At 44.6% G+C, this 17,031-nt stretch overlaps 1 protein-coding gene and 1 long non-coding RNA gene across 25 annotated transcripts in view; one reads left to right on the forward strand and one right to left on the reverse strand.

Moving 5' to 3' along the window:
* The window catches only part of LOC107268607 (potassium/sodium hyperpolarization-activated cyclic nucleotide-gated channel 3), a 41,675-nt gene that overhangs the window by 3,351 nt on the left and 21,293 nt on the right, over positions 1-17,031 (forward strand). For 8 of the 11 annotated variants that reach the window (XM_025085875.1, XM_025085874.1, XM_015741558.2 and 5 more), the window contains exons 3-5: positions 5,223-5,306; positions 14,874-15,397; positions 15,529-15,799. In XM_025085875.1, the coding sequence (XP_024941643.1) occupies positions 5,223-5,306; positions 14,874-15,397; positions 15,529-15,799 (879 nt within the window). Of the gene's footprint in view, positions 1-5,222; positions 5,307-7,679; positions 8,377-11,051; positions 11,225-14,873; positions 15,398-15,528; positions 15,800-17,031 lie in introns of those variants that run through there. The other 3 variants (XM_025085873.1, XM_025085871.1, XM_025085872.1) reach the window with 3 other exon arrangements.
* LOC107268611 lies at positions 2-10,937 on the reverse strand. Of its 14 annotated transcripts, XR_003059950.1 has the most exons (12): positions 10,467-10,937; positions 9,642-10,392; positions 9,358-9,540; positions 8,497-8,739; positions 8,255-8,404; positions 7,574-7,681; positions 6,078-7,488; positions 5,685-6,001; positions 2,808-4,904; positions 1,802-2,701; positions 1,559-1,686; positions 2-1,406 (listed from the first exon to the last, which is right to left on the reverse strand). It is a non-coding gene; the product is annotated as an uncharacterized LOC107268611 (long non-coding RNA). The 14 variants fall into 14 exon arrangements; XR_003059941.1 differs by having other exon boundaries at positions 6,078-7,681; XR_003059948.1 differs by lacking the exons at positions 8,255-8,404; positions 8,497-8,739 and having other exon boundaries at positions 6,078-7,681; positions 9,642-10,089; positions 10,191-10,392.

Genomic DNA, 17,031 nt, shown 5'->3' on the forward strand with positions numbered 1-17,031 from the left:
TTTTCTTTTATCTTTATTATCGTGTTTACCTTACTTGCCGACTCTACGTTGCATCTGCATCTCTACATATGTGTACATAGAGATGCACAGGACGTATCGCATCTTAACGTTAGGTTAGGTCATCCTTACCTCTATATGTTACCAGTCCTGCTTTCACACGGAAATATATCTACACACGTGTCGCACACGCGTTACGCACTTTTCACGTTTTTATCTTGATCCTCGGATCTGATCGCTTCTTCGGGTCTTCTTTTTTTTCTTTCGTTTCACACGGTTTCCTGTTTTTTATTTTTCACATTTTTTCCACCCTTTTTTTTTGTCCCTTTTCACCGCGAAACAATGCATCCGTGCCCTCGGCTATTCTTTTTTGCTGGAGCGAATTTAATCGATCGCACTTAAAACCTTGGAGACACCTCCGAGGGATGAAAGAAACGCTTAGCCGTTGGCTTTTTTGTCGGTTTTCTGCCGGAAGCTTTGGGAACAAAAAAATTCAAATCCTGAATACGTAGCACCGTCCACGGTTACGCGCGCATGCATTACCGTAATACGTGTCAGTCATTGTTATTGTCGCTATTAGTGTGGGTAGTATTCACATTTCGAAAACTAAAATAAATATAAAAACAGCTTAGCAAAAATTCGCCTGAACATGGGCACACGTGTCTACGTGTAATTACAAGGCTGAGCTATAATTTAGCAATAGTGAACGCTAGTGTTCGTAAATCCTTATCGCATTATCCAAAAATCAATAATCACCCGTCTTTAATTGATCGCAGACATTTTCATTCGATTGTTCAATCAGAAGATCGATAAATTAATTTTTCATTAGATCGATCCAAAATTTAAATACTGTTGACACGTGGTACCGACTGTCTCTCTCTCTCTCTCTCTCTCTCTCTCTCTCTCTCTCTCTCTCCCCTCTCCCTGTCTACTAAAAAATTTGGAATTGCTAAATATCAAGAAAAAAGAAAAAGCAGTAACCCCAAAGTAGAGTAACAACATATGTGCCTCCCCCATCAATTTTCTTTAATTCAATGTCGTCATCAACTCGTCACGAACCTTTCAGTCAAAATCTAAGTCCAAGAATCCATCCTCGACTAGGCTCTTAAGACAAAAGTCGTTAATTCGACGTCGCTCGAGCGTCTCGACGTACAGATGAAAAGGACGCCGAAGCTTTTGGCAGCTGCTCGAACCAAGTCTCTCGCGCCATAACCTCCTCGTGTGTTCTCAAACCCCTATAAAAGCTCCCCTTTCACGATCAGCCCCCATGGCATTACTCTCGGCGTCCTTTACCTCATTGGCCCGTTGACCCATTGACTCATTAGTCCGCACTGTTGATGATCTTCCGGCCTACACCGATAATGACGGGTTGTATATCCGAAGCGCCAATCTGCGAGCAGGCAGCCATTCTTAAAGAGCCAAAAGAGAACGAGTGAGCCCGTATGAATGTGTGACGAGGGAGAGAGAAAGAGAGAACCATGCTGGGATGTGATTGCGTGGGTGAGGAGAGCAGCAAGAGGGCTTGGGGGAGGGGAGGGGTGGAGTGCAATCGATAACTGACCCATATTGTAGTGGTGTGGCGCTAGGGTTGCGCTCAAGGTCCCACAGCACCTCCCCGCGGCCATCTTTTCGACCTCGATCACAGTCTTGCACCTTGGATCCTTCTTGCCTCTCTCTCGAATCATGATCCTGAAGTCATCGAATAACAATAATAATAATTATCCTCGAAACCCACCTACGTAGTCTCCTGTGATATATCTGTGACCCGACTGTGATGTCATAGGTCACTGTGCCACATACGTACCAAGTTCCGCGAGCATTCGCTGGAATTTTGCTGAATGGTCGAGTCCCTCGAGCCGATTAAAATCAACGGCCTAAATCTCTCTGTTCCCCCTCCGGGCACCCACCGTTAGCTTGGAAAAAGGCCGTATGTCTGGCCTGTAGCTATCTCGTGCCACGGCGCTTTTGCGACGGCCGTACGTGGTACGACCTCATCGTGAATAAGAGGAAGATTAAGAGGAAGTGGCTAAAAGTTGTGGTGAGCGGGGTGGGAAAGCGGAGCTGAGGAAGAGGCGGAAATACAAGAGTGCTCTGGCAGCGTCTTGGCAATGGGCCGAGTAGGAATGGGAGAGCGAGAGAGACAGAGCGAGAGAAAGGGCGAAGTGGCAGGAGTTGGCTTCGTATAATATACCACAGTTTCCAATCTCAGTCATCTCTGCCGAGGTTAGCATCTCGCTGCCATCTCGGAAAGCCCTCCAAACTCTATTAGCGTGTATCCACTTTGTCGACAGTGTCGCCATCTGTGCATGAGACTGGAACTAGGCTCGATTCATTTTCCTCCTGTCGGTCTGTCTCTTATTTCTCAGTCGAGTCTCGTCAGATGTTCGAGATTTTTACTAAAATACATAAATACGTACAGGTTCCAGTTGGTTGACGTGGTTGAGATAGTAATACGTCACAGTGACGTCAGCATAATGGCCGCCAACGCAATTTTCAGATCGCTTCGTTATCGCTCGATGTATTTTTACCGAAGTTGATGGAACTTTGTTATGGTTATGTTGTTTCAAATAGACAATGCACAACAGTCCCGTTATACCTTTATTTTTGTTTGTCATCCTCCAGCGAACAACTCTGATAACAGTGTTATTATGTTGGTAGGGATGTTGGACTAATATCAAGACGTCCGGCCATTCGACGCCACACACTAAAAACAGTAGGAATACATTGACACTTTCTCTCTCTCTCTCTCTCTCTCTATTTATTTCTTTCTTTCACTATACAATCACTCTCTTGACTGTCTCTTTTATTACCTACGAGTTTACTGTTTATGTATTTATCTTTGTCTATATCTCTGTTCGTCTCTTTTATCTTGTCTTTACTATGTCCGTCTCATTTCCCCTTCTTGAGATTGCGCAGATACATGCATTTTTATTACTATATTACTCATTGTCATTGTCACGTAAGCGCACGCGCAGTCGCTCTGTTTGTTTTTTTATTAATCTATTGTTGTAACACTGTTGCATGACACTTTATTATTACTACTTGAATTTTTTTTATTAAGTCATTTTATACTTGTCTTCTTGTTATTGTCTGGACATATACTTGTCTGAACGGTCTCTCTCACGTTTTCTACTCGATTTTACTCGTTCTTTTTCCCAGAAATCAAAGGTTTTTTATACACCGAGTCGACCAATTGGCCAGTTCGCTTGTCCTACGGCCCAGGGTCACTCACAATTAATAACTATAAAAAATATCTTCGTATTCTTCCTCTTCTTTATTGGATTGATTGTATCTACATAGATAGGTTATATCATGCATTCCTTATACGTATATATATTGGGTGATCCAAATAGTGTTGCAAATTTTTTTCCAATATCATCGGTTATATCGAATTGATGTTTTTTTTCAAATTAAATATAAAACCACTTAACATATAAAAAAATGTTGCAAACAAATTTTATCAAATTTGATAAAAGCTTTACCAATAAACTAATATTTGCACTCCACTCAAAAACAATGAGTGTCCCCTATCTCCATGTAGGGGCACTCGAAATTTTTTTACAAGTAAAATAGTCAACCCTCTTATCTCATTTAATTTAAAGAAAAAGTCAACTCCATATTTCCAACGATTTCTCAGAAAGCAGACTATGTAGCCATATTTCGACCACCCTGTGATATCAATAATATAATCGATATATATATATATATATATATATATATATATATATATATATATCGATTCGCGCGACTCTGAAAATATAATATATTGAAGTTGCATGTAATAACTCAAAATAGCGATGCTCCTTATACGTATAGATACGTAATAGCAAATTTATTTGCACGAACACTCGGCACTCAGGTCACTTAAAGAAATTGGGCAATCGGTGAAAGTACCATGAAAGTACCACCAAGCGAACGTAATACGCGTCCGACAATTGCGCAGAATAAGGTAAGTCCTTTCAGCTCCAATAATCCGCATAACATAGTTGCGTCATGCACAATCGCCGTGTCAGTATTGTTTCTCTCCCGGATGAACAGGAAACCCTAAAAGTAAATATCTTCATCCGCGCGTCGAGGCTATTACTAGAAATCCAGTTGCCGCTTCAGCCAGAGACACGCGTGCTGAAAGCGAGTCAAAGTAAACAAGATGTTTTGAAAAGCTCCGAAGCCAAATAGAAGGATCGGCGGGGAGGGATGTCAGCCTCAGGCATGATTCCCAAAGGTGGCAGGAGAGAAGCATTCTCTTCCAGATGGCAACTGGTTAGATCGTTCAGGAAGCCAGGTTACAGGGTGGGTGGGGATGATATATCGAACTGGCGCAATGTCCTAGTTGTGTCGTGAGCCGGGTCAAGGGGTCAAGGGAGATCGCTCGTGCGAGAGAGAAAAGAAAGAAAAACGAGAGAGAGAGAGAGAGAGAGAGAGAGAAAGAGAGAAAATTCATTGGGTGGACCTCGAAATGTTTTAAGTATGCTTCTAGCCAACAAAGAGCCGATTGGCATTTCATGAGTGGATATACAGTATGACAAGTGATATGCCTGAATACGTCTATATACATATAATATAACGTGCACGTCCATAGAATGGAGATTTTTCGAGAGAGATCTTTCTCGACAAAGGATAACAGAGGCAGCCATGCCCACGTATGTGGCATAAGGATGTCCTTCACTGATAACTCATGTAGTAGCTTGGTCGGTAAGAAGAGCCTTTAGGTCGCAAGTCGTACAAGCTCATAGCTCATACCCACTCGATATGTAGGAGAAGGTCAAGCACACTCCATGCCAGACAATGCTTTCACAAGCATCGCTCGAGGATTCTTCTTCCGGTATAGTTATCGTTGACACACATGTGTGACGGGTGTGGGAGTGAGTGGGTGGTGGGACTGGCCGACTGGATTCTTGAGATTATTTCTGGAAAAAAAAAAGAAGCAGCTAGAGCCAAACACGAGCATGGATCATTGATCATTTGGTTCATCGGTCAATTGGTTTCGTAGATTGTAAACTTTTTGTTGCACCGAGGTCGAGACCTTAGGAATTGTAGAAAAAAAAAGCGAATTGAACGCATTCGTGCGTTCAGATGCTGTAACGTTGTGTAATAGGAAGTTGTAAGCTCTTTCCTTCATGACATTAATTTTCTATCATCAGGACCTATCATAGTGAACCCCACGGTCGAACGGAGTAATTGAGTAACGGGGCTAACCTAACCTAACGAACGTTTGTTTGGTGCAGTTGTCACGGAGTCGAGAATCCAAATGGCACAAAGTGCGAGCAACTTCCGTCCCGGAAGCTTGAAACCTCCTGGCCGTTCTCGTTGTAAGTTGTGTATTTATTCTATGTACAAAAGTAATGCTTGAGTATTACTCGGAATGCCGCAAAGTGGGAACGACCCTGGGATTAATTAATCGCGTAGCGCAATTACAAATGTTTTTGAACGACATTGAGAGAATGCCTGTTGGTAGTAGGGAGGCTGAGAGGAATTGCTCACTGGAAGCTCGATACCTCGTTACGATAGTTGGAGTATAGATTGTAGAAGTTGAGTAGTTGAGTAGAAAGTACATTGGAATGGCAAAGAAATGGAACGAAGAAAAGCGAAGAACAAGAGGTGATTATTTTTTCATGCGCCGACGTACGACTTATTTGGACTTTGTGGCTGCGGCAACACACGCTTATTTTATTTTTTATTTGTGCTACCTCATTCGAACTCGGTGGATCCAATACGTTGCGGCGTTACTTCGGTCGAGCTACTCGTAGTTGATGTACCTGCCGTGGTTGGCGTTTATGCTGGTTAGCCAGTGCTGCCATCATGCAGCGGGTACCGATCACTTCGTCAGAGTTCATTGGGGGCGAAGCACCAAGGGTGAGGGCGAGGGTACCCAGAGAGGGAGGAACTTGCCTCGAGCACGATTCCGTCTTGGAAGCTCGAGGTCGAGCTCGTTTGATCGACAGTGGCGCCACGCAGCGGACAGATTTAAAAACAGATGAATAGAGATCATCTGTTCAGGAAATATCTGGTGGAAATTGTAAAGCAGGTATTATGAAGATTGTTGATAAATTTGGAAAATTTAGTGCTGATGGCTCAGATACCTCATGAAGGGTTGAATGGAGCGATAGCTCATAGGTCAGAAGTTCTATCAACTTCTAGAACAGTTTGAGATATCTTTTTCTGCTCACTGGTACTGTGATTTTTTTTCTTGAAGATGATGGGATGGGATGGGATCTTGATCTGGGCTATTTTTGATGATGACATTTATGGGATCTGCCGACTATTCTTTCTTCCGTGGGAGGAACGAGGCTCGATCGATAGAGTGGAAGGAGAACAGGAACCAACCACCCTTGTTCACGGGGTAGCATAGTCTGCGTAGAGCGCAATCGCCGAAGTAGCAGCTCCTCGAATACCCCGAGAATATCTAGGCTGACTCGAAGGGTTTGGATCGTCGCGGTACGCCAGCTGAACTACCGGCCACACCTGAGGATTCAGGATCATTAAGAAAAATGTTCCAGGAGGAACATGCCTGGCTGAAGTCATCAGAGTCATTCGAGTGCTGAAAGATCGAAAGAGTGTGTGCCAGTGAGGGAAGTTGAGAAGCCAAAAAAGCAACATGGCTACCTCTGAGAGGCTTTGGACTTAAAAGTCACAAAGTGGAGGCACCCGGTGATTGAATGACTTGCCAGCGTGTCGCGGATATGCCGGAAACTGTCAACTGTCAAGTTCAATCAGCAGAATCAAACTTGACCTCAAAGTGCTTGGAGTCAGGAGCTGTGAACAGAAACAGTCGGTTAATCGTGAAGAATCAAGGTTCCCAATGTTCATGTCAATGACGCACATTTATGCTTTACTGGATATCCACCTTCCTGCCTTTCCACCCTTTCACCCCGTGACCTAGCCGCCGCCGGTGACGGTCACGAAATCGATCCGTGCCTACGTGGGAGACGTAGAAAAAACCTGGCGTGCTTCAAGCTCGTCAGGTTCCTGCGGACCTCCTGGAACAACACCTCAACGATGGAAGTCTGAACACTGATACAATCATATCCAACGAAGAGTAGTTAGAACAAGAAGAAGAGAAAGTGGCGAAAGAAGACCAAGAGAGAGATTAATCATAATTGGAGAATGTCACATATTACTCTGAGGTGCACGAGGAGGTGGCCGAGGTCGAGAACTTGGATGAGACGATCGAGGTGGACCAGTGGCACGAGAACACGGTGACCGTACATAATCGATGCGTCCGCATATGTACAACATCGCGTGCCTTTTAAAACTTGCATTACGTCAAGATTCCATAGGCCGATCAAGTCACTGAATTATTCCAGGCAGTCGGGCGGATTGCGCAAGCTCAGTGCCGCCACGGATTGGCGGAACGATTTACGGATCTACATTCTTTGCGTCTCGACTCTTGGCTCACGACTCTCGACTGACGGCGTGCCGCCTGACTACTTCTCCAGTGACGTGCATCGAATCTCAACGAGACACTCGGCAAGAATTTACGTGAGCGATTCACTGGAAAAAAAAGAAACAAACTTTAAACCATCAAGAGGACGCCATCATCGTTAAATCGGAGTTGGATAGTTATTGGCATCCTTACCTCTTTAGGTGTTCTTTCCATGTGATTAGCTGCCCACCTGAACTCATCATAGCCTGGGTCAATCAAGGCTGCTCAGACGCTACTCGTTTGGGCGTCGTTACCAAAAATCTAGAAAAATTTATACATTAACGATCTCGTCCAGGTTGCGTCCCACGCGATGGGTCACATGAGTACAAACACGTGGCAAAAGGATTTGTTAAAAATAAAATTAGACCCCTAGCAAATGGAGAACTATTGACTCATCAAAGTTTCCTTCGTTTTGATACTAGGAAAAAAAAAATATCTAACATGTCATTCAGAAACATATTACGGAAGTGCGCGAACAAGACGCGAAGGATCCTGACCAATCTCCTGAGCGGATGATCGCCCTGAAAGTTTCTCAACCAGGGGAAAAATAAAAATGAGCGATCGAGTTTGAGGAGGGTCGAAGTCGAGGTCGAGGTCGAAACACGAGGACAACGTGTAACCTTTTTACAGGCATGTCGATAAAATAGCATTAGTGTAATTGTCGGCGAGAGGAAGAAAGAGGAAGTCCACGTGGGAGAACAGGAGGTCAACGGGGTTGAAAGTGGATGAGCAGAAGGTCCAAGTAGCAGAGGAGAAGGAGACGGTGATGGCAGCGGCAAAGAACTTGGAGAAGAAGTAGAAGGCCACGGAGTGAAGGACTCTAATCGAATTCACCTGAAATCAAGAAAATCCCACAAAGTGATGACAAAATACGGATTGGCAAGATTTGCTCTATGGCGTCCTAGAAGGGCGGCCGTGACGCAGCCGACCAACATCCAGGAGAACAACCCTCTGATGTACGCATATAATATAATGATCTTCAGTCTTGATCGTTGGTTCACGAAATATCTTTGATTAATATTTTTTACATATTTTTCTTCTCACTATTTACTCATAGACTCATCTCTTCTCTGTACCTAATTCAGTTGATCATCCAGCAATTCATCCAGTTATTATCTGCTCACACTAGCTTTTCAACCTCGGCCGGTGGGCACTGTCACAATATCTGTGTGCTTTGGAGTGTTGTGTCACAACATTTGCTCTCATGGCTATGCGCTCCGTTGTCCCAATGGCCATGGCACTCACGCTCTTACACGCTCTGTACCAAAGCATTGCGCAAGCAATACCAACGCCATGATACAATAAATGCTCTTTGCAACCTGCTCCACAAACTTGTATCATTATATGTGTATATATATATATATTTGTATTGTGTAGGTAGATATTATACACCTGGCATACACATTCCTATAAATTCCCTACTCCTTACAAAATTTTACCATCCTCCCCACCCTCCACTCCGCATAAATCCCACCAAACCCAATCGCCATCACGTATTTATAACCAAACTGCCTCTCTATTCTTTTGCGAAAGCGTTTTCAATAGTGCGACCATACGTGATGTCGCTTGAAGACTTCGTCTCATTGGTGCTTGACCGTCCGACGCTTTCGATTACACTTTGAATAAGGATTGATCTGCTGATTAAATGATTGATCTGAAGTATTCGTTCGGTGGATCCTGAATAACATTATCGAGAATACCGCCTGACCCTGATGGTTTCTATGATATAAAAATAAGAGAGCAAATTATGACTGAATTGCCGACTATTCAAGCTGGATACAACTAGTCAGTTGGTCAGCTGACAGGATAGATAAGTTGATAGGAAGGTAGGTTGGTAGGTAGAATTATATATATGGGATGTAGATATATATGGATGTGTATGTAACCAAGCAAACGCGTGCCGGTCGCCACCGAATCGAATCGATAAATATTTATACCTGCTGGACTGTGCGAGCTGCGTATGTACCGCGTGCAGTGTTAGTTTGAAAATTTCCGTCCCAGAAGTATGATTAATTATGAAAAATTGACCTTTGCCTCCTGACTCCAGCAGCAGCTAATGTTGTTGAATATAGTGAAGATATATAGAGAATATCTTGATTTTTCCAAGAAATTGTCAACTCCTGAAATTATCAACAGCAGATTGTAGAAACTATTGATTATCTATCAGTTATGGAATTGGTTCTAGTGGTTGATTATTTTCCTGGTAATTATTTATACTCACCCATACCCTCAATTATAAAGTAACGCTGTCCATAGAATAAGCTGGAGTCAGTAGTACAACAGTGATAAATGTATATGGAAACTTTCCAGTTTTTTATATTCTTTCCTTCTGTGTCAGCTGTCACCTGAAATGAAACCCCAGTACCAATTGCCAACTAGTGGGACAGTATGTAGTCCTATTGTTATTAAGTGTCTCTGTCTAACTTTCACCTATGCTCATTGACAGCCTGACCTTTCCTTTCTTTTCACAGGCACGACAGAAAGTTGGATCGATCTAGACAAGTTGTCGCATTCTGAATCGTCGATCGCTCTGCCGTGGTTTCACAAGCGCGTGTCATGCTTTTCTCGTATTGATCTCTGAATTTAGCTCCTCCCTCCGGAGCCACTCCAACTTCCGTGTAGTCCGGGTACATACCCCTTGACCGCCCACGGTTATAACGTTGGCATCCCTGACCCCGAGAGAACGCCAGGCCGAAAATACATTTAGAGATAGTCGAAAGAGATCGCAATTTTGCTTACGTAGGTTAGGTTAGTCAAGTGCCCGTACAACCTGGAACATATCGATCTGCAACCTGCCGTAGAGGTTAGGCTATTCAGCAGCGAAGAAACTTGAAAAATCAATTGGCCCTGCCGTCCTCTTGGCTCTCCTTTCTGCTTATAGACCAGTTCCGGTTATAGTTTCTTATACGAGGGTGGAATACCGTTACGGTAATCTGTACACAATCGACTACATAACCTCTCGGTAGATCGACCTAGAATGATGACGTTTAACCTAACCCGACCGAAGTACATGTTACACAGAGAGTAAAACGTAGCGAATATTTACCGTGCCACTTCCTATTAAGTACTTTTAGTTCCTTTTCTCATTCATAAGTCCCGTTCTCATTACTGTACCTACAAACCGCTTAACGCACACTTCGTAGTAAGCGATACTATCTGAGGAAGTCGAGACTTGAGGACAAACGCTTCAAGGGCGCAGAAAATCATAGCTGTACGCGAGGACCGTGTAAAATCAATTTTTCGCGCGTACCGAACACGCCAAAGCCGTTTCGACCAGGTTCACACTGCTGCTTGCAAAAAGAACCGCACGGGGCGCGCGACATCGGCCACGAACTGCGGCCGCAAGAAACGACATCGGGTCCATCAAGCGGTCACGCTCATTATTTCCGTACGGTAACTAGAAGCACTTCTAGTCGCTGTCGCCCAAATGGTTAAAGGTTGTAACCCAGCTAATGCACAATTTGGAAAATAGGCTTTACCCAGCGAGCGAATAGTTCTGTTATCTGATAACCTAGATTTCCCATTGCTGATGAGGGCGCCACTGTACTATCCTATCCGTACATATGGCACATGGATATTCTTATACGTAATCCTAGACTCCTCGTGTACGTATATCTATATACGCCTGCATAGATTGTTGCACGTAATGGCGACCTCGCTTCTCGGGTCAGATACGTACATTCGGCTCGGAATCGATCAAGGAACTTCCTTACGGTGCAGTAAGCGAATCCTCCGACATTTGCAAACTCCACCTTCACTTAGTGTCTACGGGGCCCTGGCCAGTCTTTACAACAGTCGTAATTGGTAATAGGCTGCAATTAGCAGTTTTAGTGTGCCTCCTCTAAGCCGTGGATTAGAGCGTTACATATATTTGTAATTAGTGACGAAGAGCCGGCACGAGGATGAGAACGAGAGGGAAGGGGATGATGTTCGTTAGAAAGGAGGAAATCGAATGAGGAAGTAATAACGATATTGTCAATTATTTATTGAAAAGAATTACTTTCGCTAGGTGCGACTCTGCCTCTCTTTCTCTCTCCTCCCTTTCACCGTGTTAGTGGGAAAAAATTGGTAAAACCGACGAGTGAAATTGGTCGAGTGTGAAAATATAACGAGTCGCGACGGATTGACGTAAGAAAACGCAAGATATTCAAATTATTTGACGGAGCCAATTAACGTCGATCGAGAGACGACGGCAGGAGTCCGCGATTAAGCAAATTGACTTTTGCTCGGAAACTCGGGGCGACTGCGTCGGAGTTAATCGCTTCATTAGAACGGATCTGAAGTTACGAGAAGACTCTCATATTTTTGTATCACGCGACTCTTCGGATGTTTTAATGCGTACATGAGAATTTGGCTTTACATCGTGAATTACTTATATACCGATCGAACGTCGTAAAGGAGACGCGACGCGAATCTATTTCTGCAACCGGAGGCTGATAACCTTTAGGTAAGATTGTTTTAACCTCTGACCTCAAGGTGTATCCACATCCTAATAATAAGTAGCTACGACATTTGTATACCGATCCATTAATAGTTCGTCAAGTCGTAATTCGTAATTGCTTGTTTAAAAATATTCCTCGAACTTCGTTGCATCATTTTAAAACACAGCAACCGTTTTTCGTCTTAAGTTTCGTAAATTCAAAATATGCCCACCGTATACCCGATTGCCACACATCCGGCAGAACGATTTAGAAGGACTGGGAATCTGGTGCTTGTTAGGACTCGCAGCACTTAAACTCGTACTTGGGTTCGGAAAGTTGATTTTCTAAAAAAAAAAGTGTTTAAACAATAAAAAAGATCCAAGTATTCTCAAGAGTTCGTTCCTGCGTTCCAGGATGGAGGATGTCTGTCGTAAGGAGTTTGTACCCGTATCCTGTCGCACTCATTCTCTATTCCTAGTTTATATTCCTCTCTCGCTCTGTCTCTTTCCGAACGTGTTTCTATTTATGTGTATATACGTGTGTGTCGGGTTGGTTGGTTGGCTGAATCGCTCCCCGCTCCATGCGCCGTGAACGGAGGCCTCTGCCAGACAAACTCTCCAGCTTTGCTTCACAGTCAGTCAGTCAGTCAAGCGGTCTTACTGTCAGTGAGTCAGTCTATCATTAAATCAGTAAAGTCAGTCGTTCAGACTGTTCGATCGGTCGATCGATCAAGTCGATCGTTCGATTGACGTTCGTGTACCGGCTTGTCAATTCAATTTGTTCGACCCGTTACAAACATCTATTGTCAGCTTTGACTGGTTTTAGAAGCCATTAAGAGGTTACCGGGTGTCTTTGACAGGTCTGCAAATTTTATAAATAATTCCTCCCCGACAAAGTCGCAGGGATTGATAGCGAACGACGAGGTACTTATTTAGTCAGTCCATAGAAATATCGTAGTGATTAGTAGTACGCGAACCATGAAACGTGCGAGCTAGACAATCTTGTTTTGTCTATATGAAAAGTGTTTTTTCTTTAAATTGTCCTCTTAAAATATGATAGCGTCGCGATAAGTGAGTGAGAGTGTTATCGAGGGTGGTGAAGTGTGAAGGAGAGTCTGGTGGTACAGAAAGTGGACGAGGAAGTGGAGAGAAGCTGAATTTTCAATTTGTGGAATTTTTACGTATCATTGCTTGACATCTTGTACACGCTGTTTCTAATACTCGGTAAGCATCATAATTATTAACACACGTATTGATTCATAGTCAGGAATCTTCGACCAGCATTGCTACGCAGATGATGTTAATAACGTTGCATATAAAAATGCAAATGGATAGGCTAAATGAATTAAGTGCGAGTTGTTTAATTAGCTTTGACTGAAGTTATCGGACAGGTAGAAATAAATTAATAATTACAAAATCGGAAAATGTCATAACCGTAAAGGACTGGCAATGCTGGTATGATATATCGAAGTCGATAAATTTCCTCGAATTCCACGTAATTACGACATAGGGAAATCCGAGTGTTCCAACATTCTAAGAATTCTCATGAAAAATTTCGTAAACGCCTCGAATTTTCTTCTCGATTCAAAAATTCACGCCAGACTGACAGACGTGACAATATATCAAGATATATTATACTGGACTTGTTACAGACATTTCTTTATGTGACAATCTCCAGGTCGTTATCTAGCTTGAAAAATATTTGAACGGCCCTTCGCGACATACCATAACCTAGAAAAGTGTCAATTTCATTTGGCGCGGAAGCAATCGACGCCCAACTTAGCTGACTGAAATTGGCAGCACTGACGTCGATAGGTCGTATCGCTGATAATCCAAAAAGAGAAAGAAACACGGTTACGTACCCAAGTACCCCTAGTGTTATCTGCTCTAGATAGTCAGGGGTTCTACCAGGCAGCAGAGAGGATTTAATAAGGCCGCCCGCTAAGCAGGCGTTCATTTTTAATTGGCACGCTGACATTGGAGCGCGTCACAGCTGCGCTTGAGAATATCACAATATTTTTTCTTCCTCCCTCTCTGCCCTCGTCTGGTATGTCGACCGTTTTTTTATATTTTTCTTCCCCTCTAAAACTCCTCACGCGGCACTCAAGATGCCTAGGGTTCATGGACCAGGGTTGCCCCGAGTGGCTAGCGATCTAGCAGCAGCATCCGTAGCTTCAGGGCGTCCCGACGCTTCCCGAGGAGACAGAGAGGCGTATTAATACAAGTGAGCCCAGAGCGAGGAAGCACGAGTAGAAGTAGCAGGACTATGGGTACTTGTAAAAATAAGAGTGAGAGTAAGAGAACGTATCCTCGGCCTGGTCCAGTCCAGCCTCTCGACTGATTGGATGTAGCCAGCTGTTTCGGTCGGACGGGACAGTACGGTTGGTATAGGTTAGAGGGACGATCGAAAGTGAACCTTGACTCTCATCCTCGTGACTTTCAAGAGAACCTCAGGTCTCCTCTTAGTTTAAGCTGCAACCGGGAGGATTCTTTAAATAGACTGTAGTGCCAGCTGGAGGTTGGTTCCGTGTGTAGGTTACTACCACGTACGGTTAACAGTACGAACTTGGTGTCGGAACCACCGTGCATACATAGCACGTATAAACGCAGGAGTCAGCAGCAGAGCACGCACGCATGCAGTTTAGACTGTGCACTTATGCATGCATAATAATTCATACGGAATGCATTTAACGTTCCTAACCTCCAAAAGACAGTACGACACACGCGTCACTGTCGGGATGCATTTTCTCCACTGTTTTTTGTCTCTAAATTTGGATCCCGTGATAAAACAGACAAAAACCGCGTACGTCCACGTAGCATTGTTTTCTGTCGCTGTAAGCTCCTCTCATGACGCGCCAGTAGCTCTCGCGTCTCTTTGTGACAATTTGCGTTTTGTTCGTCGCTGTCTTTGTACCGCAACCGTCCAGCATTAACCTTCGGCGGCGACCTAAAACAATTTTCCGTCTCCGAGTATGAAAAGTGTCTGGTGGCCCGAAGTGTCAGATATAACCTGTTGTACCTTAATTCTTGCAGGGAGGGCGAAGGCGGCGGAGGTGGCGGCCGTGCCATATCAGTCTGTGGTGCCGCTGGCGGTGGCGGCGTTGGTCCAGGTGGCGGTAGCGCTGGCGCTGGGGGTGGCGTCGGTGGTGGCGGGGTCGGAGGAGGAGGAAGAAGGGCGCCTAGTCTTCGGCTGGTGAACGGAAGGACCACCACTGGTATCGGGCTCCACACCAGCAGCACAGAGTCCGTCAGGTCGCCGCATCACAATCTTGGACAGCAGAACAACAACAACGTCCTGGTCAGCAGCACGAGTCACGTGCACAACAACAATTACAACAACAGCAGCTACCATTACGGCAACAACAACAACAGCAATCTATACAACAACAACAACAACTGCCACGTTGGGAACAATCCCGCCGCGAACAATTATCCGCGGCTGAACAAGGATGACAGCATCAAGATCAGCATCGAGAACACCAACACGTGCACCGACAGCCTCGTCACAGCACTAGACGACGAGACTCTACTTATTACCGATTTCCTTGGCGATACCGGTAAGCCAATATTCTTTCTTTACTCTTTCTTCAACCCCATTCAAAGTCGATCCCAGATAGATCACGATTTGAGTATACCTGAAAGTCAATTGACCTTGACACCCTGGCTCTGACCTCATTCTCTTTCTCAGGCAACGAGATGAATTACAAGGGAAGCGGTAAGGTCCACTTCGGGGTGGACGATGTCTCCCTGTACGGGACCCCGAAGGAGGAGCTGGGTCCTGGGATACCGGGACAGGAAGTCAAACAGAGCTTCCTCAAGAACCAGCTGCAAGCTCTGTTCCAGCCCACGGACAACAAGCTTGCCATGAAACTATTTGGCAGCAAGAAGGCTCTGATGAAGGAACGAATACGACAGAAAGCTGCTGGTCATTGGGTCATTCATCCGTGTTCGAATTTTCGGTGAGTCCGTGCTTCCTTAACTTTAATTAGTTATACTAGCCTTTATCTAATCACAGTACGACATTGTTCCTGGGACGGGATTACAAGCTCAGCAATAAGAGTAGCGGCGAACCCCGGACCACGACAACAGGAACGGCAGTACTCTCTGTCAAACGAGGGGAATTACCTAGCGGAGTCGCTGCATAATCAACGAAACACTATACTCCAGTGGAATTCATTCTATCGTATCGTATCGTATCGTGTATCGCGTCGCGACGGAGCAGCGTCGGGGGGGTCGGCGGTACGGCGAGCACCAATTGGCAGAAATTGCTCCAGCAGTGCCGCTCGGAATCTTGGCTAATTAGAAGAGAACACGGACTGGAGCGAGATGCGCGACGTCGGTTGCATATTCGGTATCTCAAACGTTGGCACCATACAAGTTTGCCAGAGCGTGGGCGATTTCCAACGACAGAGTCGCGCTCTTCCTGTTAATCGTTTTAGACCAATTTTAAATGCTTCGTCATACCGACGAGCCTCGATCACTCATTTTGTACCGTTATAATATCTTATATCTTTCCTCTCTTCGTCTTATACTCACTACTGACAATATCCAGCGCTATAAAGGAGCAGCGCTTTAACGCGACTCGCGAACCAGCGTCAATGGCCAATCGCTTTTTTAAACAACCTAACTCGCTCGATACGTAGACCAATAAGTTCGAGCGTCGTTATGCGTCGTTCACAATGGACGCTGTAGGAAATTGCAGCGTGGGGCAGTGTGGGCCGGCATGTGTGTCGCGAGCAGGTCAATGAAATTGCAGTGGTGCAGCTCGGCCGAGTTTAATTGACGTAGTTGCCCGAGGTACGGGGGGATGATTATAGACGTCGAGGAGCCAAAGGGCCTATGAAAGGCAAAGTAAGGGTTAAAATAGCGACAAAGACGAAGCGTAGCCAAAGACGTCGAATCTCGTAATATGATAACAGACTTACGTATTGAAAAAAAATATCATACAAAAAATTCCATAAATGAAAAAAAAACCATCAATTCTCATATTTACTTCCTTACCGGTTGGAGCTTTCAGGCAAAGAAAAAAAAAGTGACACGTTACACGCGGCAGTTATCGCGTGCACCACTGGAAACCGCGACAGATTCCATTAAGCCGTAATTATCCAATAGAACATGATTTACTGACTCTACGGCCACGCTTCGCGCCTCGTCATAATGCGTTTCTCTCTCACCGCCCCCCCCCCCCCCC

The sequence above is a fragment of the Cephus cinctus genome, unplaced genomic scaffold (genome assembly GCF_000341935.2).
Source record: "Cephus cinctus unplaced genomic scaffold, Ccin1 Ccin1_scaffold0566, whole genome shotgun sequence".
NCBI classification, from domain to species: domain Eukaryota; kingdom Metazoa; phylum Arthropoda; class Insecta; order Hymenoptera; family Cephidae; genus Cephus; species Cephus cinctus.